General features: G+C 53.9%; 1 protein-coding gene across 4 annotated transcripts in view; it reads left to right on the plus strand.

Annotated features, from left to right (window-relative positions):
• The window catches only part of LOC147094924 (transforming growth factor beta-1-induced transcript 1 protein-like), a 71,775-nt gene extending 46,480 nt beyond the window's left edge, over nt 1-25,295 (plus strand). Inside the window, exons 3-7 of one of the 4 annotated variants that reach the window (XM_085974549.1) lie at nt 3,782-3,972; nt 15,636-15,709; nt 22,094-22,218; nt 23,091-23,265; nt 24,585-25,291. In XM_085974549.1, coding sequence (XP_085830675.1) covers nt 3,782-3,972; nt 15,636-15,709; nt 22,094-22,218; nt 23,091-23,265; nt 24,585-24,840 — 821 coding nt within the window. In that variant the 3' untranslated portion in view covers nt 24,841-25,291. Of the gene's footprint in view, nt 1-3,781; nt 3,973-15,635; nt 15,710-22,093; nt 22,219-23,090; nt 23,266-24,584 lie in introns of all 4 variants that reach the window. The other 3 variants (XM_085974550.1, XM_085974547.1, XM_085974548.1) reach the window with 3 other exon arrangements.
• Nucleotides 25,296-27,183: the final 1,888 nt, after the last annotated feature.

Genomic DNA, 27,183 nt, shown 5'->3' on the forward strand with positions numbered 1-27,183 from the left:
CGCCCTGTCGGCCTCTCCGCTCTCGCCCTCGCCCTGTCGGCCTCTCCGCTCTCGCCCTCGCCCTGTCGGCCTCTCCGCTCTCGCCCTCGCCCTGTCGGCCTCTCCGCTCTCGCCCTCGCCCTGTCGGCCTCTCCGCTCTCGCCCTCGCCCTGTCGGCCTCTCCGCTCTCGCCCTCGCCCTGTCGGCCTCTCCGCTCTCGCCCTCGCCCTGTCGGCCTCTCCGCTCTCGCCCTCGCCCTGTCGGCCTCTCCGCTCTCGCCCTCGCCCTGTCGGCCTCTCCGCTCTCGCCCTCGCCCTGTCGGCCTCTCCGCTCTCGCCCTCGCCCTGTCGGCCTCTCCGCTCTCGCCCTCGCCCTGTCGGCCTCTCCGCTCTCGCCCTCGCCCTGTCGGCCTCTCCGCCCTCGCCCTGTCGGCCTCTCCGCTCTCGCCCTCGCCCTGTCGGCCTCTCCGCTCTCGCCCTCGCCCTGTCGGCCTCTCCGCTCTCGCCCTCGCCCTGTCGGCCTCTCCGCTCTCGCCCTCGCCCTGTCGGCCTCTCCGCTCTCGCCCTCGCCCTGTCGGCCTCTCCGCTCTCGCCCTCGCCCTGTCGGCCTCTCCGCTCTCGCCCTCGCCCTGTCGGCCTCTCCGCTCTCGCCCTCGCCCTGTCGGCCTCTCCGCTCTCGCCCTCGCCCTGTCGGCCTCTCCGCTCTCGCCCTCGCCCTGTCGGCCTCTCCGCTCTCGCCCTCGCCCTGTCGGCCTCTCCGCTCTCGCCCTCGCCCTGTCGGCCTCTCCGCTCTCGCCCTCGCCCTGTCGGCCTCTCCGCTCTCGCCCTCGCCCTGTCGGCCTCTCCGCTCTCGCCCTCGCCCTGTCGGCCTCTCCGCTCTCGCCCTCGCCCTGTCGGCCTCTCCGCTCTCGCCCTCGCCCTGTCGGCCTCTCCGCTCTCGCCCTCGCCCTGTCGGCCTCTCCGCTCTCGCCCTCGCCCTGTCGGCCTCTCCGCTCTCGCCCTCGCCCTGTCGGCCTCTCCGCTCTCGCCCTCGCCCTGTCGGCCTCTCCGCTCTCGCCCTCGCCCTGTCGGCCTCTCCGCTCTCGCCCTCGCCCTGTCGGCCTCTCCGCTCTCGCCCTCGCCCTGTCGGCCTCTCCGCTCTCGCCCTCGCCCTGTCGGCCTCTCCGCTCTCGCCCTCGCCCTGTCGGCCTCTCCGCTCTCGCCCTCGCCCTGTCGGCCTCTCCGCTCTCGCCCTCGCCCTGTCGGCCTCTCCGCTCTCGCCCTCGCCCTGTCGGCCTCTCCGCTCTCGCCCTCGCCCTGTCGGCCTCTCCGCTCTCGCCCTCGCCCTGTCGGCCTCTCCGCTCTCGCCCTCGCCCTGTCGGCCTCTCCGCTCTCGCCCTCGCCCTGTCGGCCTCTCCGCTCTCGCCCTCGCCCTGTCGGCCTCTCCGCTCTCGCCCTCGCCCTGTCGGCCTCTCCGCTCTCGCCCTCGCCCTGTCGGCCTCTCCGCTCTCGCCCTCGCCCTGTCGGCCTCTCCGCTCTCGCCCTCGCCCTGTCGGCCTCTCCGCTCTCGCCCTCGCCCTGTCGGCCTCTCCGCTCTCGCCCTCGCCCTGTCGGCCTCTCCGCTCTCGCCCTCGCCCTGTCGGCCTCTCCGCTCTCGCCCTCGCCCTGTCGGCCTCTCCGCTCTCGCCCTCGCCCTGTCGGCCTCTCCGCTCTCGCCCTCGCCCTGTCGGCCTCTCCGCTCTCGCCCTCGCCCTGTCGGCCTCTCCGCTCTCGCCCTCGCCCTGTCGGCCTCTCCGCTCTCGCCCTCGCCCTGTCGGCCTCTCCGCTCTCGCCCTCGCCCTGTCGGCCTCTCCGCTCTCGCCCTCGCCCTGTCGGCCTCTCCGCTCTCGCCCTCGCCCTGTCGGCCTCTCCGCTCTCGCCCTCGCCCTGTCGGCCTCTCCGCTCTCGCCCTCGCCCTGTCGGCCTCTCCGCTCTCGCCCTCGCCCTGTCGGCCTCTCCGCTCTCGCCCTCGCCCTGTCGGCCTCTCCGCTCTCGCCCTCGCCCTGTCGGCCTCTCCGCTCTCGCCCTCGCCCTGTCGGCCTCTCCGCTCTCGCCCTCGCCCTGTCGGCCTCTCCGCTCTCGCCCTCGCCCTGTCGGCCTCTCCGCTCTCGCCCTCGCCCTGTCGGCCTCTCCGCTCTCGCCCTCGCCCTGTCGGCCTCTCCGCTCTCGCCCTCGCCCTGTCGGCCTCTCCGCTCTCGCCCTCGCCCTGTCGGCCTCTCCGCTCTCGCCCTCGCCCTGTCGGCCTCTCCGCTCTCGCCCTCGCCCTGTCGGCCTCTCCGCTCTCGCCCTCGCCCTGTCGGCCTCTCCGCTCTCGCCCTCGCCCTGTCGGCCTCTCCGCTCTCGCCCTCGCCCTGTCGGCCTCTCCGCTCTCGCCCTCGCCCTGTCGGCCTCTCCGCTCTCGCCCTCGCCCTGTCGGCCTCTCCGCTCTCGCCCTCGCCCTGTCGGCCTCTCCGCTCTCGCCCTCGCCCTGTCGGCCTCTCCGCCCTCGCCCTCGCCCTGTCGGCCTCTCCGCCCTCGCCCTCGCCCTGTCGGCCTCTCCGCCCTCGCCCTCGCCCTGTCGGCCTCTCCGCCCTCGCCCTCGCCCTGTCGGCCTCTCCGCCCTCGCCCTCGCCCTGTCGGCCTCTCCGCCCTCGCCCTCGCCCTGTCGGCCTCTCCGCCCTCGCCCTCGCCCTGTCGGCCTCTCCGCCCTCGCCCTCGCCCTGTCGGCCTCTCCGCCCTCGCCCTCGCCCTGTCGGCCTCTCCGCCCTCGCCCTCGCCCTGTCGGCCTCTCCGCCCTCGCCCTCGCCCTGTCGGCCTCTCCGCCCTCGCCCTCGCCCTGTCGGCCTCTCCGCCCTCGCCCTCGCCCTGTCGGCCTCTCCGCCCTCGCCCTCGCCCTGTCGGCCTCTCCGCCCTCGCCCTCGCCCTGTCGGCCTCTCCGCCCTCGCCCTCGCCCTGTCGGCCTCTCCGCCCTCGCCCTCGCCCTGTCGGCCTCTCCGCCCTCGCCCTCGCCCTGTCGGCCTCTCCGCCCTCGCCCTCGCCCTGTCGGCCTCTCCGCCCTCGCCCTCGCCCTGTCGGCCTCTCCGCCCTCGCCCTCGCCCTGTCGGCCTCTCCGCCCTCGCCCTCGCCCTGTCGGCCTCTCCGCCCTCGCCCTCGCCCTGTCGGCCTCTCCGCCCTCGCCCTCGCCCTGTCGGCCTCTCGCCCTCGCCCTCGCCCTGTCGGCCTCTCGCCCTCGCCCTCGCCCTGTCGGCCTCTCGCCCTCGCCCTCGCCCTGTCGGCCTCTCGCCCTCGCCCTCGCCCTGTCGGCCTCTCGCCCTCGCCCTCGCCCTGTCGGCCTCTCGCCCTCGCCCTCGCCCTGTCGGCCTCTCGCCCTCGCCCTCGCCCTGTCGGCCTCTCGCTCTCGCCCTCGCCCTGTCGGCCCCTCGCCCTCGCCCTGTCGGCCCCTCGCCCTCTTAGATTTAGAGTTAGAGTTAGAGTAGTAAGAGCGAGTCTGTGTGTGAGTAAGAGCGAGTTCGGGTTAGGGGAGTGAGAGATGGTTAGGGTTATGGTAGTGAGAGCGAGTCTGTGTGTGAGTGAGAGCGGGTTAGGGTAAGGGTTTGGGTTGGGGTTGGTTAGGGTTAGGGTAGTGAGAGTGAGTCTGACTGACGCCCCCCCCCCCCCGCCCAACCCGCACTCACTGACCGCCTCCCCCCCCCCCCCCCCGCCGCCCCGCTCACACTCTCTGAGCCCGGATGGGAAAGGTGTGAATCCCCTAGGACGGACCCTCAGTCTCACTCCACTCCACTCTCTCTCGCTCTCTCTTTTTGCAGATGCCCTCTTGGCTGACCTGGAAAACACCACCTCCCACATCTCCAAGAGGCCCGTGCTGCTCCCGGACACTCCTGCCACCAGGCCCACGGATTCGGCCACAATCTGCAGCCCCATCCTGCACAGCAACGGGCACAGATTGGGAAACCCCGAGCCCCAGCAGCCTCCGCCCCCAGCCTACACACCTCAACAAGTAAGTACCCCACCTTCGTGGTCTCTACAGATATCTCCCTGAGAGAGAGGGACCGAGAGACACCAGTCAGTGTACAGATATCTCCCTGAGTGAGAGGGACTGAGAGACACCAGTCAGTATACGGATATCTCCCTGAGTGAGAGGGACTGAGAGACACCATTCAGTGTACAGATATCTCCCTGAGAGAGAGGGACTGAGAGACACCAGTCAGTGTACAGATATCTCCCTGAGAGAGAGGGACCGAGAGACACCAGTCAGTGTACAGATATCTCCCTGAGAGAGAGGGACTGAGAGACACCAGTCAGTGTACAGATATCTCCCTGAGAGAGAGGGACCGAGAGACACCAGTCAGTGTACAGATATCTCCCTGAGAGAGAGGGACTGAGAGACACCAGTCAGTGTACAGATATCTCCCTGAGAGAGAGGGACCGAGAGACACCAGTCAGTGTACAGATATCTCCCTGAGAGAGAGGGACTGAGAGACACCAGTCGGTGTACAGATATCTCCCTGAGAGAGAGGGACTGAGAGACACCAGTCAGTGTACAGATATCTCCCTGAGGGAGAGGGGACTGAGAGACACCAGTCAGTGTACAGATATCTCCCTGAGAGAGAGGGACCGAGAGACACCAGTCAGTGTACAGATATCTCCCTGAGAGAGAGGGACCGAGAGACACCAGTCAGTGTACAGATATCTCCCTGAGGGAGAGGGACTGAGAGACACCAGTCAGTGTACAGACATCTCCCTGAGTGAGAGGGACTGAGAGACACCTGTCAGTGTACAGATATCTCCCTGAGAGAGAGGGACTGAGAGACACCAGTCAGTGTACGGATATCACCCTGAGAGAGAGGGACCGAGAGACACCAGTCAATGTACAGATATCTCCCTGAGAGAGGGACTGAGAGACACCAATGTACAGATATCTCCCTGAGAGAGAGGGACCGAGAGACACCAGTCAGTGTACAGATATCTCCCTGAGAGAGGGACTGAGAGACACCAGTCAATGTACAGATATCTCCCTGAGAGAGAGGGGGGACTGAGCGACACCAGTCAGTGTACAGATATCTCCCTGAGAGAGAGGGACTGGGAGACACCAGTCAGTGTACAGATATCTCCCTGGGAGAGAGGGACTGAGCGACACCAGTCAGTGTACAGATATCTCCCTGAGAGAGAGGGACTGAGAGACACCAGTCAGTGTACAGATATCTCCCTGAGAGAGAGGGACTGAGAGACACCAGTCAGTGTACAGATATCTCCCTGAGAGAGGGGGACTGAGAGACACCAGTCAGTGTACAGATATCTCCCTGAGAGAGAGGGACTGAGAGACACCAGTCGGTGTACAGATATCTCCCTGAGAGAGAGGGACCGAGAGACACCAGTCAGTGTACAGATATCTCCCTGAGGGAGAGGGGACTGAGAGACACCAGTCAGTGTACAGATATCTCCCTGAGAGAGAGGGGACTGAGAGACACCAGTCAGTGTACAGATATCACCCTGAGAGAGGGGACTGAGAGACACCAGTCAGTGTACAGATACCTCCCTGAGACAGAGGGACTGAGAGACACCAGTCAGTGTACAGATATCTCCCTGAGAGAGAGGGACTGAGAGACACCAGTCAGCGTACAGATATCTCCCTGAGAGAGAGGGACTGAGAGACACCAGTCAGTGTACAGATATCTCCCTGAGACAGAGGGACCGAGAGACACCAGTCAGTGTACAGATATCTCCCTGAGAGAGAGGGACTGAGAGACACCAGTCAGTGTACAGATATCTCCCTGAGAGAGAGGGACTGAGAGACACCAGTCAGCGTACAGATATCTCCCTGAGAGAGAGGGACTGAGAGACACCAGTCAGTGTGCACGGACTGCAGGAGTTGGTTACAACAGGTGTTTACTGAGTGGAGACAAAACTGGAACTACTATGCAAAGTTACTTCACAGGCTTGTATACAGGGGTGGTCACTACTGGTACTGCAGTATACAGGGGCTGCAGAATATAGTTCCTTCTGCAAAGTACATACACTACAATTCCTCCCCTTTTAGCTAAACAGTACATAACATTCGATTAATAATTAAATAACATATTTACAATTACAGTTGCTAGATACATTAGCTGAAGTTAAGCAATTATAAGTTCAGTCTTTGAGGAGGCTTCCTGATTCTGTCTGGACAACGCCTCTTTGGGGTATCCGGTTCATCTGGCAAAGTTGATTCGGGATCAATGTCGTTGTTTGGTTCGCCTGCTTCCAATATCACCGATTCTGAGGTAGATGCAATTGGTACTTCGGTTTCATCACCAGGTGTTTCGGATCGTGGTGTGGAATTGACGTTTTCCAGTGACTCTAGAATCTGGTCAGCATGGCGTCTTGCAATGCTCTCTCCAGCGTCCATGGTATACATTAGAGGTCCTTGCCGTGTACAGATCGTTCCTGGCTGCCATTTCTCTGTACGGTAGTCCCGGGCCAAAACTGGTTGACCTATCTTGAAACTCCTGGTTGGCCTTTCATTCATATTCTGAAACTGCCTGTTCTCCACATCTCTTCTGATGTTTGGCTTAACCAAATCCAAACGGCATCTTAGTCTTCGATTGAAGAACATCATGGCTGGAGTTTGGTTGGTAACCGCATGTGTCGCATTCCGGTAGGCAAACAAGAAGTTATCCACCTTGTGTTGTAGGGGTATGTCTTCATTGCACATTGCCTTGATAGCCTTCTTGAATGTTTGAACGAACCTCTCGGCCAATCCATTGATGGCTGGATGATTTGGGGCGGATGTGTAATGCTTAACACCATTGTTCTTTAAGAACCTCCGGAACTCTTCAGACACAAACTGTGGTCCATTGTCAGAGCAAATCTGTTCAGGCAGCCCATTTCTGGCGAATATGGTTCGTAAGACTGTGATAGTTTTTTCTGTGGTGGTTGAGGACATTTTTATTACCTCTGGCCACTTTGTGCATCCACCGCAATTAAAAACATCGAGTCCATAAATGGACCAGCAAAATCAATGTGCACCCTTTGCCATGGAGATGAGGGCCACTCCCATGGATGTAGAGGGGCTTGTGGTGGGGCGTTTTGGACCTTCTGGCATCCTGTGCAGCTCTTGGTCATCTCTTCGATTTCTCTATCGATTCCCGGCCACCACACAAACGCTCCGGTTAAGTTCTTCATTTTTACCCCTCCCAGATGACCCTCATGAAGCTCATTGAGCACTCTATCCTTCAATTTGGGTGGAATTACTACTCTGGATCCACACATCAAGGTTCCTCTGCACACTGACAGCTGTTCTCTTCTCGGCGAGAATGCTGGCAACAGTGGTTCGCCATGTGCTGGCCATCCCTTCACCGTTAAATCATAGACCCAGGAGAGTGTCGGGTCATTTCGTGTTTCCTTTTCTATGTTTGCATTCGTCACAGGGAGACATTCGACTATGGTCGAGTGGAATATCTCCACTGGATCCACTGCAAGTTCTTCTTCCACCGTCGGCAACGGTAGGCGCGACAATCCATCAGCATTCCCATGCTGTTTAGTTCCTTTGTACTCGATGTCATATTGGTGTGCCCCTCGGAAAAGGGACCACCTCTGTAGCCGTTGTGCTGTCATTATCGGGATGCCCTTCTGAGGGTTGAAAATGGAGACAAGAGGTTGATGATCAGTTAGTAGAGTAAATGTCTGACCGTGCAGGTAGTGATTGAACTTCTTCACCCCCCACACCAGGCTGAGGGCCTCTCTGTCAATCTGGGCGTAGTTACGCTCGGCTGAAGTTAACGAGCGTGACGCAAAAGCTATCGGCCTCTCTGAACCATCAAGGAGTTTATGTGACAGTACCGCTCCAATGCCGTAGGGAGACGCATCACACGCCAGTCTTATCGGTAGTGATGGGTTGTAGTGCGCCAATACTTCTCTTGAAGTGATGAGGTCTTTACTCTTCTGAAAGGCCCGCTTACATTCATAGCTCCATTTCCAAGCTACTCCACTTTGTAGTAGGGCGTTCAGTTGGTGCAGAATTGTGGACAAATTCGGCAAAAACTTATGGTAGTAATTCACCAATCCTAGGAATGACCTCAGTTGCGACACATTTTCAGGCGCTGGAGCCTTAACTACCGCTTCAATTTTGTCAGGGGACTTATGTAACCCCTCTTCGTCAATCACGTGGCCACAATACGATATCTGTTTCTTAAAAAACTCACACTTGGGGCGATTGGCTCGTAGCCCGTGTTCTCTTAGTCTAGTGAGCACCTGCTCTAGGTTGGCAAGGTGTTCACTGTCATTTTCACCTGTCACTCGGATGTCGTCCAAGTAACACTGGGTCCCCGGAATCCCTTGCAGGACTTGTTCCATCGCTCTTTGCCATATCGCCGGAGCTGATGCTACTCCGAATACCAGTCGATTATACTGGTAAAGACCTTTTGTGAGTGTTTATCGTGAGCTACTTCCTAGAGGATTCTTCAACCTCCATCTGCAAATATGCTTGTGCTAGGTCAATTTTTGTAAAACACTTCCCTCCAGATAGTGAGGCGAAAATATCTTCTATCCTCGGAAGAGGATATTGTACTGTGTGAAGGACTGGGTTCACCGTCACCTTGAAGTCCCCACAGATGCGAACCTTCCTTGGCTCCTCAAACTTATTGTTTAACGTTTTCTTCATGACAGGAACGATGGGTGTCGCCCACTCGCTCCAGTCTACCTTAGATAACACGCCTGCATTCTCCAGATTCTCCAGCTCTGCCTCAACAGCTGGGCGAATTGCATACGGTACCGGTCTTGCTTTGAAAAACTTGGGGATTGCATTCTCTTCTATTCTTATTGAGGCGGTTACGCCTTTAAGAGTTCCCAGTTCTTGATGAAATACCTCTTTAGCGTTAGCTAAGATTTTTGACAATCGTCCAGGTGTGACGTCGTCCTCCTTTTTACCAGCCACAGTCAGTGCCTGAATGGAGTGCCAGTCTAGACTTATCTTTCTGATCCATTCACGTCCCAATAACGGTGGTCCACCATCTTGCAGTATGTACAGATACAATTTCTGTATTTCTTTGCCATTGTATTCGACAGGCACCCTTATTTTACCTCTGGGGTATACTTTCTGCCCCGTATACGTCTTCAAGACAATGGATGTCTCTTTCAAGGGTATGTGTGAGAATAGCCGCTCGTAGTCTTGTCGATTCATGACGGTCAGGGCTGATCCTGTATCCAATTCCATTTTGACTTGGGACCCTGCTATCGTGAGGGTGACCCAAATGGTTCGGTGATCCTCTTTCGCGATTACATTGTGAAATTTGAGACAGCTTAGTCTCTTGTTCCCGGATTTACTATCGCTCTTCTGGTCTTCGGAACTACTGTCCGTCATCTTTTGTACTTTCCTGTACTGTTCCTTAGTAGCCTTTTTGTTGTCGTTACTCTTCTTTCCAGACCTGCAAACTCGTGCAATGTGTCCCATCTTTCCGCATTGCCTGCATATTTTGTCCTTGGACCAGCAGTCCTTCTGGTCATGGGTTGTTCTGCCGCAGCGATAACATTTTTCAAATCCCCGTGTCATTTCATGGGTGCCATATTCCTGTGGCTTTTGCTGTATTTCCGCAGCTCCCCTTGCTGCTGCTTCGTACGATACTGCCAAGCTAAAAGCCTTATCCAGCGTCAGCTCTTTCTCTGAGAGTAACCTCTTCTGGGTTCCTTCACTCAGGAGTCCACAGACAAATTTGTCCCGTAGAGTGTCTGTCAGTCCTGCTCCGAACTGGCAGTGCTTTGATAGCTTGCGTAGTTCCTTCCGTAAGGTAATCAGCATTGCTCTCATCTTTATGCTGATTTCTCCTATGGAATTTAAATCTTTGGGCTATCAACAGCGGTGTAGGATTTAGGTGTTCCTGTAGGATATCAACAATTTCGTTAAAACTCTTCGCCATCGGTTTGGCTGGAGTGATCAGGTTCCGCAATAGGCCGTACGTTCTTGCGCCCATTAAGTTTAGTAGTACCGATGCCTTTTTCTCATCGGCTACTTCGCTTGCCTTGCAATATACTTCGACTCTTTCCACATGCGTGGTCCAGTCTTCTGTTGCATTATCGAAGGCAGTGATATTGCCAGTCTTCGGCATCTTGGAAATCTAAGATGGCGCCTCCCGCGCTTTGCCTTCCTCCCCGATTAAACAAAATGGCGCCTCCCGCGCTTTGCCTTCTTCCCCGCTGGATTAAGATGGCGCCTCCCGCGCTTTCTGTCTTCTCCGCTGCTGCTAGCGCTGTTGCTGGCGTTTTTATGCCTTGATGGCGACGCCCTATGGTCTTCGCGCACTTCCCCCCCCCCGCGCTGCTGCTACCGCCGCTCTCCACGGTCCCCGTGGCAAACTGCAGCTCCTCGCGGCTTTCTGCGCTTCTAATTTCTTTTATTTTCCCGTCGTCAGAGCAAACCCTACGGGACACTTTCCTCCCTCTCCTCGGGTCTGTACGCTGCCCGGCTTCGTAGCACCGGCCACGCCCTGTGTGCTCCACCCTCTCTCTCTCTCTCTCCTCTTCCCGACAACGCTGCTCGGCCCCGTTGAAAAGCCACCCGATCGAGCTCTAGCCCGCCGCAGCCCAGGAAGGATCAGGGTACTACCTGCCACCAGCCCGATTGGCTGGAACACCATAGACAGAATAACCAAGCCCCGCTCTCGACAGCCTCTCCTGCATCAGAGGATGAATCAGAGGCAGTTGCCCACGGTCGACGCCCGTTTCTTCTGTTTCTTTCTTCCTTCTGGCCTCGACCTCTGACAACTTCGCTTCAGGGATGGATCCCCATGAGGTGGTGCAGACTGTAGGTAAGTTTGGATCTGCTCCGCGCCAGTATTATGTCCGTGTGTAATTGAGACACGGACTGCAGGAGCTGGTTACAACAGGTGTTTACTGAGTGGAGACAAAACTGGAACTACTATGCAAAGTTACTACACAGGCTTATACACAGGGGTGGTTGTTAAGTATGTGTATTGTATTGAACAATTAACACAAAGACTTAAACGTATAACTCAAACAGGCCTTTACTGGTTGGAGGTAGGGACTGCACATAGGTCTTTACTTCATGCCCACAGGCGGGAACTGAGGGGGATCAGTACCCACAGTACTATTTATACCCCTATGGCCAGGAGTGGTACTGCGTATCACTACGCCCAACAAGTAGTGCAGTCCTGTCCATAGGTTCAAAGTAGCACACATATTACATACACAACATTCCTCCCTTCCTAGCTTTACAGTCATCTCCCCATTTAACATAACGTAATAACATATATACATATATAACTTCAGGTTTACATAACAGAATAACATAGATACATAGATAACTTCATGTCAAAAACAGATCACAGATTCAGTCTCTGCGGAAAACAGTTCACAGATTCAATCTCTGTGGTGTAGTCGGTTCACGTTGCTAGAGTGACTCATTCAATAGTCCTTCCATGGATTTAACAGTTTGAACTTCCGAACTGAATTGGCTCCGTTCGGAGGGACCACGTGTGTGATCTGGTAGAGGTGATAATGGTTCAGATGGGTCATCTTCTGTTTTTACTTTTCCTTTTCTGCTTCTTGGAGACTCTCTGGGCTCCATTGTCAGCTGCCACAGCTGCCAGCTGCATGCGCAGTTCCTCCTTCTCTTCCTCCTGTTTCCGTCGTAGAGCCAGCTTCTCCCGATGTTCCGTAGACTTTTGGTGCTCCTCCATGATTTCTGCACTTTGGGAGTCGAAGTTACAAGCTGGGCAGGACAGGACATCGTAATATTCGGTGTCGTCCTGAGCTAGACCAGTGAGAGGGTCGTCTATTTCCTCCATACCTAGCTGGACGTTAGCCAGCTCTTGTTCCAAATCCAGACATCTTTCCTGAAGAGACTTCTTCATGTGTACCTCTGCATCCAGCTTTTTCTGGGCTTTCAGCAAGTCGTTTACTAGTGACCTCATTTGTGATTTTAATACTTCAACTTCCTTTGGAGATTGATTGATCGGACTATGCAATCCCTCTACCGGAGCAGCTGTTTCAGCGGTCTGTTGTTCTACGTTGACGTGAGTCAGCGTACTTTTGGCATCCAAGGGCTGCTCTGTTGCAGTCATCTCAGTCTGTGTTGCCACCTCAGCTCTTCCAATAACCTTTGAGAGCTCCGAACCCCTTTCGTTTGAATATTGAAGTTCATGTTCAAGTTTTTCCCATTTCAGAGTCCTGTCCTTCAGCATATGCAGGAGTTGGCTGACCGTTAACTCCTCTGACATCAGACGTTTTGTGTGCTCCTGCTCCATTTTCTCCATCAGCTGCTTCTGTTGTCTTTCCAGATTCTCCAACTCTATATCAAAGAACTCTTTCGTTGCATTCAACTCTTGCTCAAAACGGCGAAGCATTTGTTCTAATTGCTGTTGTAGTTTGAAATGGAGTTGAGTTCGAGCCCGGTGTCCCTCAGAAATGGGCACATCAGTAGACTTGCCAGACTCAGAATCCACAGTTAAACTATGTTGTTGTTGCTCAGTGGAATTCTGTGCTGAAACTTTGTCTTTTGCACCTGAGTTGGGCTTACCATCATCCGTTCCAGAGTCTGGGCCGACTATCTTCACCGAGTTCTCACTCGTTATTGTTTGTAGGAAATGCCAGTCCATATTCATTTTCCTAATCCACTCCCGTCCTAGTAGTGGAGGACCTCCTTCAGATATCACATATAAGTCCATTATTTGACTGTCTTCGCCCTTGTGGGCCACTGCAACCTCTATTTTCCCGATGGGGTACACTCTTTGCCCCGTGTATGTTTTCAATATAATCCCCGTATCCTGTAGGGGAATATGTTGGAATAACTTTCCGTAATCTTTCTTATTTATGACCGTCAATGCCGATCCAGTGTCCAATTCCAGTTTTACTTGGACTCCTTCTATCTGAAGAGTGACCCAAATTGTCTGGAGGTCTGCACCCTTACCAGCGTTGAGTACTCTTAAGCTAGCCAGTTCATTACAGCTTAAGCTAGCCAGTTCATTACTGCTAGCGTCTGAATCGGACTCCTGTTCGGTCACCTTGTGTACCTTTGCGTATTTTCCTTGCGGTGACTTCTTGTTGCTGGTCTTCTTCCCTGACCTGCATACTCTAGCTATATGTCCAAGCCTACCACAAGTTCTACATTCTTGGTTTTTAAACCAACACTGGTTCTGATCATGCGTTGTCTTTCCACAACGATAACATTTGCCAGAACTCACACCCAATTTGTGTGCACTGAGCTCCGGTGACCGTAGCTGCATTACTGCCGTGCCTCTCACTGCGGCTTCGTGTGCTGCTGCCATAGTGACCGCCTTCTCAAGCGTCAGCTCATTCTCCTCGAGCAGTCGCTTTTGTGTATCCTGTTTAAATAAACCACACACAAATTTGTCTCGTAGTGCATCTGTCAATCCCGTTCCAAACTGGCAATATTTCGCTAATTTACGCAATTCCAGCAAATATTCAGCATTGCTTTCATGCTGTAGCTGCCTTCTGTCGTAAAATTTAAATCGTTCCGCTAGCATCAGCGGCGTGGGGTTTAGATGATCTTTCAGGACAGTAACAATCTCATCGAACGTCTTATCCGCCGGTTCATCTGGTGATAACAGGTGTTTCAATTGCCCGTACGTCTTCGCACCCATTAAATTTAATAATGTTAGAGCTTTATCTTGGTCACGAATTTTATTGGCCTTACAATAATTTTTTACTCTTTCAACATATATGGCCCAATCTTCGAGGTCACTATCAAAGGTGCTAATATTCCCGTGTTTAGGCATTGTAGATTTGCAATTTCTCAGATTTTATTTTCTTTACTTGTTATCAAAGATGGCGGCTTCCCGCTCTTGCCGTCGTCCTCCGCCCACAAAATGGCGGTTTTCCCGCGCTTGGCGGTCTTCACCCGTCCCCCGACGCCGTCTCCCTTCAGCCCTCGAGTGCGGCCCTTATCTTCGCCGCGATCGATAGCCCGCGCCCTGTCTTTACTCCGGTTCACAAGCTGATGGAGGCTTCAGGGTCCTAATGCCTGTCTCTTCCAGTCGCTGGAAGCTGTCAGGATTTCTGCTGCCCTTCAGTTTTGAGTGGGGTGTTGAGGATTGAAACCTCTCTTCAACGTCCTGTCTTTGGACGAAGCCGCCTGGAATAACTGCCGCAGGGTAAGAGCCTGACTCGTCGCCAGTGTTAAGTATGTGTATTGTATTGAACAATTAACACAAAGACTTAAACGTATAACTCAAACAGGCCTTTACTGGTTGGAGGTAGGGACTGCACATAGGTCTTTACTTCATGCCCACAGGCGGGAACTGAGGGGGATCAGTACCCACAGTACTATTTATACCCCTATGGCCAGGAGTGGTACTGCGTATCACTACGCCCAACAAGTAGTGCAGTCCTGTCCATAGGTTCAAAGTAGCACACATATTACATACACAACAGTGGTCACTACCGGTACCGCAGTACACAGGGGCTGCAGAATATAGTTCCTTCTGCGAAGTACATACACTACAAGAGACACCAGTCAGTGTACAGATATCTCCGAGAGAGGGGACTGAGAGACACCAGTCAGTGTACAGATATCTCCCTGAGAGAGAGGGGACTGAGAGACACCAGTCAGTGTACAGATATCTCCCTGAGGGAGAGGGACTGAGAGACACCAGTCAGTGTACAGATATCTCCCTGAGAGAGAGGGGACTGAGAGACACCAGTCAGTGTACAGATATCTCCCTGAGAGAGAGGGACTGAGAGACACCAATTGATATACAGATATCTCCCTGACGGAGTGGGACTGAGAGACACCAGTCAGTGTACACATATCTCCCTGAGAGAGAGGGACTGAGAGACACCAGTCAGTGTACAGATATCTCCCTGAGAAAGGGGACTGAGAGACACCAGTCAGTGTACAGATATCTCCCTGAGGGAGAGGGACTGAGAGACACCAGTCAGTGTACAGATATCTCCCTGAGAGAGAGGGACTGAGAGACACCAGTCAGTGTACAGATATCTCCCTGACGGAGTGGGACTGAGAGACACCAGTCAGTGTACAGATATCTCCCTGAGAGAGAGGGACTGAGAGACACCAGTCAGTGTACAGATATCTCCGAGAGAGAGAGGGACTGAGAGACACCAGTCAGTGTACTGATATCTCCCTGAGAGAGAGGGACTGAGAGACACCAGTCAGTGTACTGATATCTCCCTGAGAGAGAGGGACTGAGAGACACCAGTCAGTGTACAGATATCTCCCTGAGAGAGAGGGGACTGAGAGACACCAGTCAATGTACAGATAGCTCCCTGAGAGAGAGGGACTGAGAGACACCAGTCAGTGTACAGATATCTCCCTGAGAGAGAGAGGGGACTGAGAGACACCAGTCAGTGTACAGATATCTCCCTGAGAGAGGGGACTGAGAGACACCAGTCAGTGTACAGATATCTCCCTGAGAGAGGGACTGAGAGACACCAGTCAGTGTACAGATATCTCCCTGAGAGAGAGGGACTGAGAGACACCAGTCAGTGTACAGATATCTCCCTGAGAGAAAGGGACTGAGAGACACCAGTCAGTGTACAGATATCTCCCTGAGAGAGGGGACTGAGAGACACCAGTCAGTGTACAGATATCTCCCTGAGAGAGGGGACTGAGAGACACCAGTCAGTGTACAGATATCTCCCTGAGAGAGGGGTGACTGACAGACACTTTAATTCCCTCCTTTTTTCTTACAGACTGTGAGTGCAGCTCAAGCCTCTGAACAATCTCGATCAGGCCCTGTCAGTGGAGATAAGGATCATCTCTACAGGTGAGGGAAGTATTTAATAATTTTTAAGAAGAAGCTGTAGTGCCAGAGGGCTGGTAGACAGCTAAGGTACTGCCGCTATTTAAGAAGGGGGATAGGACATGTCCAGGGAATTATAGACCAGTCAGCTTAACGTTGGTGGTAGGACAAATAATGGAACCCCTACTAAACGAGAGAACAGAAGAACATCTAGAAACAAAAAGTATAATGATGAATAGTCAGCATGGATTTCAAAAGGGAAAGTCTTGCTTGACCAACCTTGTTGAATTTTTTGAAGAGGTAACAGAGAGTAGACAAGGGTAATGCAGTAGATGTAATATATCTAGATTTTCAAAAGGCCTCCGATAAGGTACCCCATAATAGACTGAGGAACAAGGTCAGAGAATGTGGAGTCAGGGGACAAGTAGCAGAATGGATAGCTAGCTGGCTTCAGGACAGAAAGCAGAGAGTAGGGGTAAAGGGAAGCTATTCAGAGTGGCAGAAGGTGGGTAGTGGTGTTCCACAGGGATCAGTGCTGGGACCACTATTGTTCACAATTTACATTAACGATTTAGACTTTGGAATCAAAAACACAATTTCTAATTTTGCGGATGACACCAAATTAGGGGTGGATAGTCAATACTGAGGAGGACTGCAACAAGTTACAGGAGGACATTAATAAACTCATAGAATGGGCATAAAATTGGCAAATGAAGTTCAACACAGATAAATGTGAGGTATTACATTTTGGTAGGAAGAATAGGGAGGTCACTTATCACTTGGAGGGCGGGAGTCTGGGTGGGGTAGAGGAACAAAGGGATCTCGGAGTACTAATGCACAAATCATTAAAAGTAGCGACACAGGTTAACAAGGCGATTAAAGAAAGCAAACCAAGCACTAGGGTTTATTTCTGGAGGTATAGAATTGAAAATTAGTGAAGTTATGCTAAACCTGTATCGAACCTTGGTTAGACCACACTTGGAGCACTGCGTACAGTTCTGGTCACCATATTATAAAAAAGATATAGAGGCACTGGAGAGGGTGCAGAGAAGATTTACAAGGATGATACCAGAAATGCGAGGGTAACATATCAGGAAAGGATGAACAGGCTGGGTCTCTTCTCTTGAAAAAAGAAGGCTGAGGGGTGACCTAATCGAGGTCTTTAAAATGATGAAAGGTTTTGATAGAGTGGAAACAGAGAGAATGTTTCCACTTGTGGGGAAGAGCATAACTAGAGGCCTCAATATAGGATAGTCACCCAGAAATCCAATAGGGAATTCAGGAGAACCTTCTTTCCCCAGAGAGTGGTGAGAATGTGGAACTCACTGCCACAGGGAGTGGTTGAGGCGAATAGTATCGATGCATTTAAGGGGAGGCTAGACAAGCATATGAGGGAGAAGGGAATCGAGGGTTATGCTGATAGAGTTTGACGAGGAAAGACGGGAGGAGGCCCGAGTGGAGCATAAACACCGGCATGGACTGGTTGGGCCGAATGGCCTGTTTCTGTGCTGTATATCCTGTGTAAGGGTTATGGAGTGTGCTGGCATTAATTGCTTCTTCATCGCTACATGTTATCACATTGAAACAATGAAACTGATGGAACTAGATTTCAACCCGGTCCCAGAGGGGGAAAGGACAGTGTATCTAACGCACTGTGACACCCGGTCCCAGAGGGGGAAAGGACAGTGTATCTAACACACTGTGACACTCAGTCCCAGAGGGGGAAAGGACAATGTATCTAACGCACTGTGACACCCGGTCCCAGAGGGGGAAAGGACAGTGTATCTAACACACTGTGACACCCGGTCCCAGAGGGGAAAGAACAGTGTATCTAACGCACTGTAACACCCAGTCCCAGAGGGGGAATGGACAGTATATCTAACGCACCGTGACACCCGGTCCCAGAGGGGGAAAGGACAGTGTATCCAAACACACTGTGACACCCGGTCCCAGAGGGGGAAAGGACTGTGTATCTAACACACTGTGACACCCGGCCCCAGAGGGGGAAAGGACTGTGTATCTAACGCACTGTGACACCTGTTCCCAGAGGGGGAAAGGACAGCATATCTAACGCACCGTGACACCAGGTCCCAGAGGGGGAAAGGACAGTGTATCTAACGCACTGTAACACCCAGTCCCAGAGGGGTAAAGGACAGCATATCTAACGCACCGTGACACCAGGTCCCAGAGGGGGAAAGGACAGTGTATCTAACGCACTGTAACACCCAGTCCCAGAGGGGTAAAGGACAGTATATCTAACGCACTGTGACACCCGGTCCCAGAGAGGACAGGACAGTGTATCTAATGCACTGTGACACCCGGTCCCAGAGGGGGAAAGGACAGTGTATCTAACGCACTGTGACACCCGGTCCCAGAGGGGGAAAGGACAGTGTATCTAACACACTGTGACACTCAGTGCTGGAAGTCACTGCCCTTCCCTGTTTTCGCAAATTCATTTTCCAACAGTATAAATTCACACACATCTGTGCCGAATGTTCAGGAAGGATGTGGAGTTGTTGGACAGTGAGATAAGCGAGGAACAACTCCGGTTTTGTAGAAACAATATCCGATCCCATCGCATTCAGTGACGTTGAGGAACTGTGTACATCAGTTTTAAATTTCCCAATGGGTAGTATTGCAGTTGGGCACACCTTAATATATATCCTTCCGTGACACACAGAGACTGAATGAAGCCAATAGTTTAATGTACAGCACACAGCGGGTCAAAGGGAACGACTCACTCCCGTCTGGTACTGTATGGCCCGCGTGTGTCTCAGTGTCAGCTCCTGTACATGTACAGAACACAGCGGGTAAAAGGGAACGATTCACTCCCGTCTGGTACTGTGCGACCCGTGTGTGTCTCCGTGTCAGCTCCTGTACATGTACAGTACACAGCGGGTAAAAGGGAACGATTCACTCCCGTCTGGTACTGTGCGACCCGTGTGTGTCTCAGTGTCAGCTCGTGTCCATGTACAGTACACAGTGGGTAAAAGGGAACGATTCACTCCCGTCTGGTACTGTACGGCCCGTGTGTGTCTCAGTGTCAGCACCTGTACATGTACAGTACACAGCGGGTAAAAGGGAACGATTCACTCCCGTCTGGTACTGTACGGCCCGTGTGTGTCTCAGTGTCAGCTCCTGTACATGTACAGTACACAGCGGGTAAAAGGGAACGATTCACTCCCGTCTGGTACTGTACGGCCCGTGTGTGTCTCAGTGTCAGCACCTGTACATGTACAATACACAGCGGGTAAAAGGGAACGATTCACTCCCGTCTGGTACTGTACGGCCCGTGTGTGTCTCAGTGTCAGCACCTGTACATGTACAGTACACAGCGGGTAAAAGGGAACGATTCACTCCCGTCTGGTACTGTACGGCCCGTGTGTGTCTCAGTGTCAGCTCCTGTACATGTACAGTACACAGCGGGTAAAAGGGAACGATTCACTCCCGTCTGGTACTGTACGGCCCGTGTGTGTCTCAGTGTCAGCACCTGTACATGTACAATACACAGCGGGTAAAAGGGAACGATTCACTCCCGTCTGGTACTGTACGGCCCGTGTGTGTCTCAGTGTCAGCACCTGTACATGTACAGTACACAGCGGGTAAAAGGGAACGATTCACTCCCGTCTGGTACTGTACGGCCCGTGTGTGTCTCAGTGTCAGCACCCGTACATGTACAGCACACAGAGGGTAAAAGGGAATGATTCACTCCCGTCTGAGGGAGCGCTGCACTGTCGGAGTGTCAGTACTGGGGGAGCGCCGCATGTCGGAGGGGCAGTACTGAGGGATCGCTGCATGTCGGAGGGGCAGTACTGAGGGATCGCCGCACTGTCATAGAAACGTAGAAGATAAGAGCAGGAGTAGGCCATTCGGCCCCTCGAGCCTATTCCACCATTCAATGCTATCATGGCTGATCATCCAAATTCAATATTGGGGAAAATGCTAGAGTCCATTATAAAAGATGTAATAGCAGAGCACTTGGAAAGCAGTGACTGGATCGGACAAAGTCAACATGGATTTACAAAAGGTAAATCATGCTTGACTAATCTACTGGAATTTTTTGAGGATGTAACTGGTAGAATAGATAAGGGAGAACCAGGGGATGTGATGTATTTGGACTTTCAAAGGGCTTTCGATAAGGTCCCGCATAAGAGGTTAGCGTGCAAAATTAAGGCACATGGGATTGGGGGCAAGGTATTGACTTGGATAGAGAACTGGTTGGCGGACAGAAAGCAAAGAGTTGGAATAAACGGGTCGTTTTCCGAGTGGCAGGCAGTGACTAGTTGGGTACCGCAAGGATCGGTCCTTGGACCTCAGCTATTCACAATATATATTAATGATCTGGACAAGGGAATTGGATGTAATATCTCCAAATTTGCAGACGACACAAAGCTGGGTGGGAGGGTATGCTGTGAGGAGGATGTCGTGAAACTCCAGCACAATTTGGACAGGTTGGGTGATTGGGCAGAAACATGGCAAATGCACTATAATGTGGATAAATGTGAGGTTATCCCTGTTTTTGCCACCAAAGTGAAGGCAGATTATTATTTGAATGGTAATAGATTGGGAGAAGGGGAAGTGCAAAGAGACCTGGGTGTCCTTGTGCACCAGTCGCTGAAGGTAAGCATGCAGATGCAGCAGGCGGTTAAGAAGGCAAATGGTATGTTGGCCTTCGTAGCAAGAGGGTTCGAGTACAAGAACAAGGATGTCTTGCTGCAGTTGTACAGGGCCTTGGTGAGACCACACCTTGAGTATTGTGTGCAGTTTTGGTCGCCTTACCTGAGGAAGGACGTTCTTGCCATGGAAGGAGTGCAGCGAAGATTCACCAGGCTGATACCTGGGATGGCAGGAATGACGTATGAGGAGAGATTGGGTCGATTGGGCTTATACTCACTGGAGTTTAGAAGATTGAGAGGGGATCTCATCGAAACCTATAAAATTCTGTCAGGCCTGGACAGACTAGATGCTGGAAGGATGTTTCTGATAGCCGGGGAGTCCAGAACCAGGGGTCATAGTCTAAGGATAAGGGGTAAGCCATTTAGGACTGAAATGAGGAGGAATTTCTTCACCCAGAGAGTGGTGAACCTGTGGAATTCTCTGCCACAGAGGGCGGTGGAGGCCAGTTCATTAAGTATATTCAAGAAAGAGTTGGATATATTTCTTAAGGCTAAAGGGATCAAGGGATATGGGGAGAAGGCAGGGACAGGGTACTGAATTTGGATGATCAGCCATGATCTCATTGAATGGCGGAGCAGACTCGAAGGGCCGAATGGCCTACTCCTGCTCCTATCTTCTATGTTTCTATGTTTCTATGTCCCTGCCTTCTCCCCATACCCCTTGATCCCTTTAGCCTCAAGAAATATATCTAACTCACTCTTGAATATATTTAATGAATTGGCCTCAACTGCCTTCTGTGGCAGAGAATTCCACAGGTTCACCACTCTCTGGGTGAAGAAATTCCTCCTCATTTCTGTCCTAAATGGCTTACCCCTTATCCTTAGACTGTGACCCCTGGTTCTGGACTCCCCGACCATCGGGAACATCCTTCCTGCATCTAGTCTGTCTAGTCCGGTTAGAATTTTATAAGTTTCAATGAGATCCCCTCTCATTCTTCTAAACTCTAGTGAATATAAGCCCAGTCCACCCAATCTCTCCTCATACGTCATTCCTGCCATCCCAGGTATCAGCCTGGTGAATCTTCGCTGAACTCCTTCCATGGCAAGAACATCTTTCCTCAGATAAGGCGACCAAAACTGCACACAATACTCAAGGTGCGGTCTCACCAAGGTCCTGTACAACTGCAGCAAGATATCCTTGCTCTTGTACGCGAATCCTCTCGCTATGAAGGCCAACATACCATTTGCCTTCTTAACCGCCTGCTGCACCTGCATGCTTACCTTCAGCGACTGATGCACAAGGACGCCCAGGTCTCGTTGCACTCCCCTTTTTCCCAATCTATTGCCGACAATATTCCCAATCTGTCGGAGGGGCGGGACTGAGGGAGCGCTGCACTGTCGGAGGGGCAGTACAGAGGGAGCGCTGCAATTTCAGTGGGTCAGTACTGAGTGAGCGCTGCACTGTCGGAGGGGCAGTACAGAGGGAGCGCTGCAATTTCAGTGGGTCAGTACTGAGTGAGCGCTGCACTGTCGGAGGGGCAGTACAGAGGGAGCGCTGCAATTTCAGTGGGTCAGTACTGAGTGAGCGCTGCACTGTCGGAGGGGCAGTACTGAGGGAGCGCTGCACTGTCGGAGGGGCAGTACTGAGGGAGCATTACACTGTCAGAGGGGCAACAAAGTCTGGAGTTTGGAAAAAATAAGAAAATTGTAAGCACAACTCCAGTAGGACGTAGCGGTCATCTTAATGTCCTCGCAGTTAGGTGCTGACCTGTCTTTATCCCCCTCTCGACAGCACCGTGTGCAAACCCAAGACAAAGGAACAGTCCCCCGCTGGCAATTCAACTATGGTAGGCAGCGGCCTCTCCGAGCTGGATCGCCTGCTGCAGGAGCTCAACACAGCGCAGTTCAACATCACGGGTAAGAACCCCGGTCAAAGGTCACAGGCCGCTGGTTATCCTTTCAAATCCAGCCCGTCCCTGAGACCCTGCTTATAGATTGGCACAAATTCAGGCACCATCGGGGACCCCTTTTAAAGAGGGAGTCTCACCATCAGGGACCCCTTTTAAAGAGGGAGTCTCACCATCAGGGACCCCTTTTAAAGAGAGAGTCTCACCATCAGGGACCCCTTTTAAAGAGAGAGTCTCACAATCAGGGACCCCTTTTAAAGAGAGAGTCTCACCATCTGGGACCCCTTTTAAAGAGAGAGTCTCACCATCTGGGACCCCTTTTAAAGAGGGAGTCTCACCATCAGGGACCCCTTTTAAAGAGAGAGTCTCACCATCAGGGACCCCTTTTAAAGAGAGAGTCTCACCATCTGGGACCCCTTTTAAAGAGAGAGTCTCACAATCAGGGACCCCTTTTAAAGAGAGAGTCTCACCATCTGGGACCCCTTTTAAAGAGAGAGTCTCACCATCAGGGACCCCTTTTAAAGAGGGAGTCTCACCATCAGGGACCCCTTTTAAAGAGAGAGTCTCACAATCAGGGACCCCTTTTAAAGAGGGAGTCTCACCATCTGGGACCCCTTTTAAAGAGAGAGTCTCACCATCAGGGACCCCTTTTAAAGAGGGAGTCTCACCATCAGGGACCCCTTTTAAAGAGAGAGTCTCACAATCAGGGACCCCTTTTAAAGAGAGAGTCTCACCATCAGGGACCCCTTTTAAAGAGGGAGTCTCACCATCTGGGACCCCTTTTAAAGAGGGAGTCTCACCAACGCCAAGCTGATCCCAGTGGGATTTCGAATCTGACCACCTTTCCCTCTCTCTCTCTCTCTCTCTCTCTCTCCGGACCAGATGAAATCCTGGCGCAGTTCCCACCGGGAAAACCGGCAGAAGCTCGGGCGGGAAGCAAGGTAGCGGAGGCGGAGTCGGCCTCCAGCCCACCGGAGGAGGGAACCTTCGGGAAGCAGGTGGTCGAGCAGAGGGGGGCCGTGAAGGAGGTGGGGAGTGGGCCGCAGCCCGTGATCACGTGAGTCCACGGAATCCACCCAGGGCTCCCTGTAGCAGGCAGGAGAATATTGCTCTCGAACTATAAAGACAATATAGTTGGGGAAGAGGGAGGGGGAGAAAGTAGGGAGGATAGTAGGGAGGGACTGTAGGGAGGAGAAGGAGGGGAGGGAGGGGGGAGAGAAGAGGGCAGTGGAAAGGGTAGGGAGTGGAGGGGAGAGGAGAGGGAGTGGGGGAGAGGAGAAGGTCGGGAGGGAGTGGGAGTGGGAGAGGGGAGGGAGTGGGAGAGGGGAGGGGAGGGAGTGGGAGAGGGGAGGGGAGGGAGTGGGAGAGGGGAGGGGAGGGAGTGGGAGAGGGGAGGGGAGGGAGTGGGGGAGAGGGGAGGGAGTGGGGGAGAGGGGAGGGAGTGGGGGAGAGGGGAGGGAGTGGGGGAGAGGGGAGGGAGTGGGGGAGAGGGGAGGGAGTGGGGGAGAGGGGGGAGTGGGGGAGAGGAGGGAGTGGGGGAGGGGAGAGGGGAGGGGAGTGGGGAGGGGAGAGGGGAGAGGAGGGGGGTGGGAGAGGGGAGGGAGTGGGGGAGAGGGGAGGGAGTGGGGGAGAGGGGAGGGAGTGGGGGGAGAGGAGAGGGGAGGGAGTGGGGAGGGAGTGGGAGAGGGGGGAGGGGAGAGGAGGGGGGTGGGAGAGGGGAGAGGGGAGGGAGTGGCGGAGGGGAGAGGGGAGGGAGGGAGGAGGGGAGGGAGTGGGGGAGAGGATGGGAGGGGAGGGAGTGGCGGAGGGGAGAGGTGAAGGGAGGGAGGAGGGGAGGGAGTGGGGGAGAGGGGAGGAGGGGAGTGGGGGGGAGGGAGGGGAGAGGTGGGGGAGGGGAGAGGGGAGGGAGTGAGGAGAGGGGGGAGGGGAGAGGGGAGGGAGTGAGAGAGGGGAGGGAGTGGGGGAGGGGAGAGGGGAGGGAGAGAGGGGGGGAGGGAGTGGGGGGAGGGGAGGGAGTGAGAGGGGGAGGGGAGGGAGTAGGGGGGAGGGGAGGGGAGTAGGGGAGGGGAGGGAGTGGGGGAGGGGAGGGAATGGGGGAGGGGGGGGAGGGAGGGTGTAGGGTGTGGGAGGGGTATGGAGGGAGTAGGGGAGGGGAGGAAGGGGGTAGGGAATGGAGTGGGGGAGGGGAGGGGGGAGGAGGGAAGGGAGTGGGGAGGGGAGAGGGTTGAGAGGGGAGGGAGGGTGTAGGGTGGGGGAGGGGTATGGAGGGGGTTGGGTAGGGAGTGGGGGAGAGTGTTGGGAGCGGGGAGGGAGGGAAGGGCTGAAGGAGAACGCTCCTCTCCTCCCTGATTCACGGCCCGTTCTGTCTCTCTGCAGTTGCACGGTGCCCCAGACACAGGTGAAGACCTCAGCCACCTCGGCCACCCTTGAGCTGGACAAGCTAATGGCCTCGCTGTCCGACTTCAAGCTGCACAGCCACGTGAGTCCATCCTGTCCGCTCTCCTCCGCTCGCCCCTCGGGAGGGTGGGAGGGTGTGTATCGGAGCAGCCCGTGTGTGGGATTTCACCCGGGGGAGGCTTCACTGACTGGGATAAAAAGACCGACACACCCATCTTTAACCTATGACCCGTAGGTGCACTCTGACCCCAGGCCGGTACAGACCGGAACCCCCTTCCATTTCCATTCGGGATTGACGTAACCAGACTGGGCGGCGCTTAACCATATCGTAAATCAGCATCGTAAACTATCCCACCGTGAAGGCTGAAAATTGGCACATCTACTCCCAAAGGACCACATCGTATCCTATTATCCCAGTGTATCTAACGCACTGTAACACCCGGTCCCAGAGGGGGAAAGGACAGTGTATCTGGTGCACTGTGACACCCGGCCAGAGGGGGAAAGGACAGTGTATCTAACGCACTGTGACACCCGGTCCCAGAGGGGGAAAGGACAGTGTATCTAACACACTGTGACACCCGGTCCCAGAGGGGGAAAGGACAGTGTATCTAACACACTGTGACACCCGGTCCCAGAGGGGGAAAGGACAGTGTATCTAACGCACTGTGACACCCGGTCCCAGAGGGGGAAAGGACAGTGTATCTAACGCACTGTGACACCCGGTCCCAGAGGGGGAAAGGACAGTGTATCTAATGCACTGTGACACCCGGTCCCAGAGGGGGAAAGGACAGTGTATCTAACACACTGTGACACCCGGTCCCAGAGGGGGAAAGGACAGTGTATCTAATGCACTGTGACACCCGGTCCCAGAGGGGGAAAGGACAGTGTATCTAACGCACTGTGACACCCGGTCCCAGAGGGGGAAAGGACAGTGTATCTAACGCACTGTGACACCCGGTCCCAGAGGGGGAAAGGACAGTGTATCTAATGCACTGTGACACCCGGTCCCAGAGGGGGAAAGGACAGTGTATCTAACACACTGTGACACCCGGTCCCAGAGGGGGAAAGGACAGTGTATCTAACACACTGTGACACCCGGTCCCAGAGGGGGAAAGGACAGTGTATCTAACGCACTGTGACACCCGGTCCCTGAGAGGGAAAGGACAGTGTATCTAATGCACTGTGACACCCGGTCCCAGAGGGGGAAAGGACAGTGTATCTAACGCACTGTGACACCCGGTCCCAGAGGGGGAAAGGACAGTGTATCTAACACAATGTGACACCCGGTCCCAGAGGGCGAAAGGACAGTGTATCTAACACACTGTGACACTCGGTCCCAGACGAGGAAAGGACAGTGTATCTATCATAGAAACATAGAAGATAGGAGCAGGAGTAGGCCATTCGGCCCCTCGAGCCTGCTCCGCCATTCAATGCGATTATGGCTGATCATCCAAATTCAGTCCCCTGTCCCTGCTTTCTCCCCATACCCCTTGATCCCTTTAGCCTTAAGAAATATATCCAACTCCTTCTTGAATATATTTAATGAATTGGCCTCAACTGCCTTCTGTGGTAGAGAATTCCACAGGTTCACCACTCTCTGGGTGAAGAAATTCCTCCTCATCTCTGTCCTAAATGGCTTACCCCTTACCCTTAGATTGTGACCCCTGGTTCTGGACTCCCCGACCATTGGGAACATCCTTCCAGCATCTAGTCTGTCTAGTCCTGTTAGAATTTTATAAGTTTCGATGAGATCCCCTCTCATTCTTCTAAACTCCAGCGAGTACAAGCCCAATCGACCCAATCTCTCCTCATACGTCATTCCTGCCATCCCAGGTATCAGCCTGGAGAATCTTCGCTGCACTCCTTGGCAAGAACATCCTTCCTCAGATATGGTGACCAAAACTGCACACAATACTGAAGGTGCGGTCTCACCAAGGCCCTGTACAACTGCAGCAAGACATCCTTGTTCCTGTACTCAAACCCTCTCGCTACGAAGGCCAACATACCATTTGCCTTCTTAACCGCCTGCTGCACCTGCATGCTTACCTTCAGCGACTGGTGCACAAGGACACCCAGGTCTCATTGCACTTCCCCTTCTCCCAATCTATTGCCGTTCAGATAATAATCTGCCTTCCTGTTTTTGCCACCAAAGTGGATAACCTCACATTTATCCACGTTATATTGCATCTGCCATGCTTCTGCCCAATCACCCAACCTGTCCAAATCATATTGGAGTTTCTCGGCATCCTCCTCACAGCACACATGCCCACCCAGCTTTGTGTCGTCCGCAAACTTGGAGATATTACATCTAGTTCCCTCGTCCAGATCATTTATATATATTGTGAATAGCTGGGGTCCAAGGACCGATCCCTACGGTACCCAACTAGTCACTGCCTGCCACTCGGAAAAAGACCCGTTTATTCCAACTCTTTGCTTTTTGTCTGCCAACCAGTTCTCTATCCAGGTCACTACCTTGCCCCCAATCCCATGTGCCTTAATTTTACAGGCTAATCTCTTATGCGGGTCGTTATCGAAGGCCTTTTGAAAATCCAAATACACCACATCCACTGGTTCTCCC

This window comes from Somniosus microcephalus, unplaced genomic scaffold, assembly GCF_052327205.1.
Source record: "Somniosus microcephalus isolate GS21.2 unplaced genomic scaffold, FLI_Smic_1.0 unresolved_chr1, whole genome shotgun sequence".
In the NCBI taxonomy this organism is placed as follows: domain Eukaryota; kingdom Metazoa; phylum Chordata; class Chondrichthyes; order Squaliformes; family Somniosidae; genus Somniosus; species Somniosus microcephalus.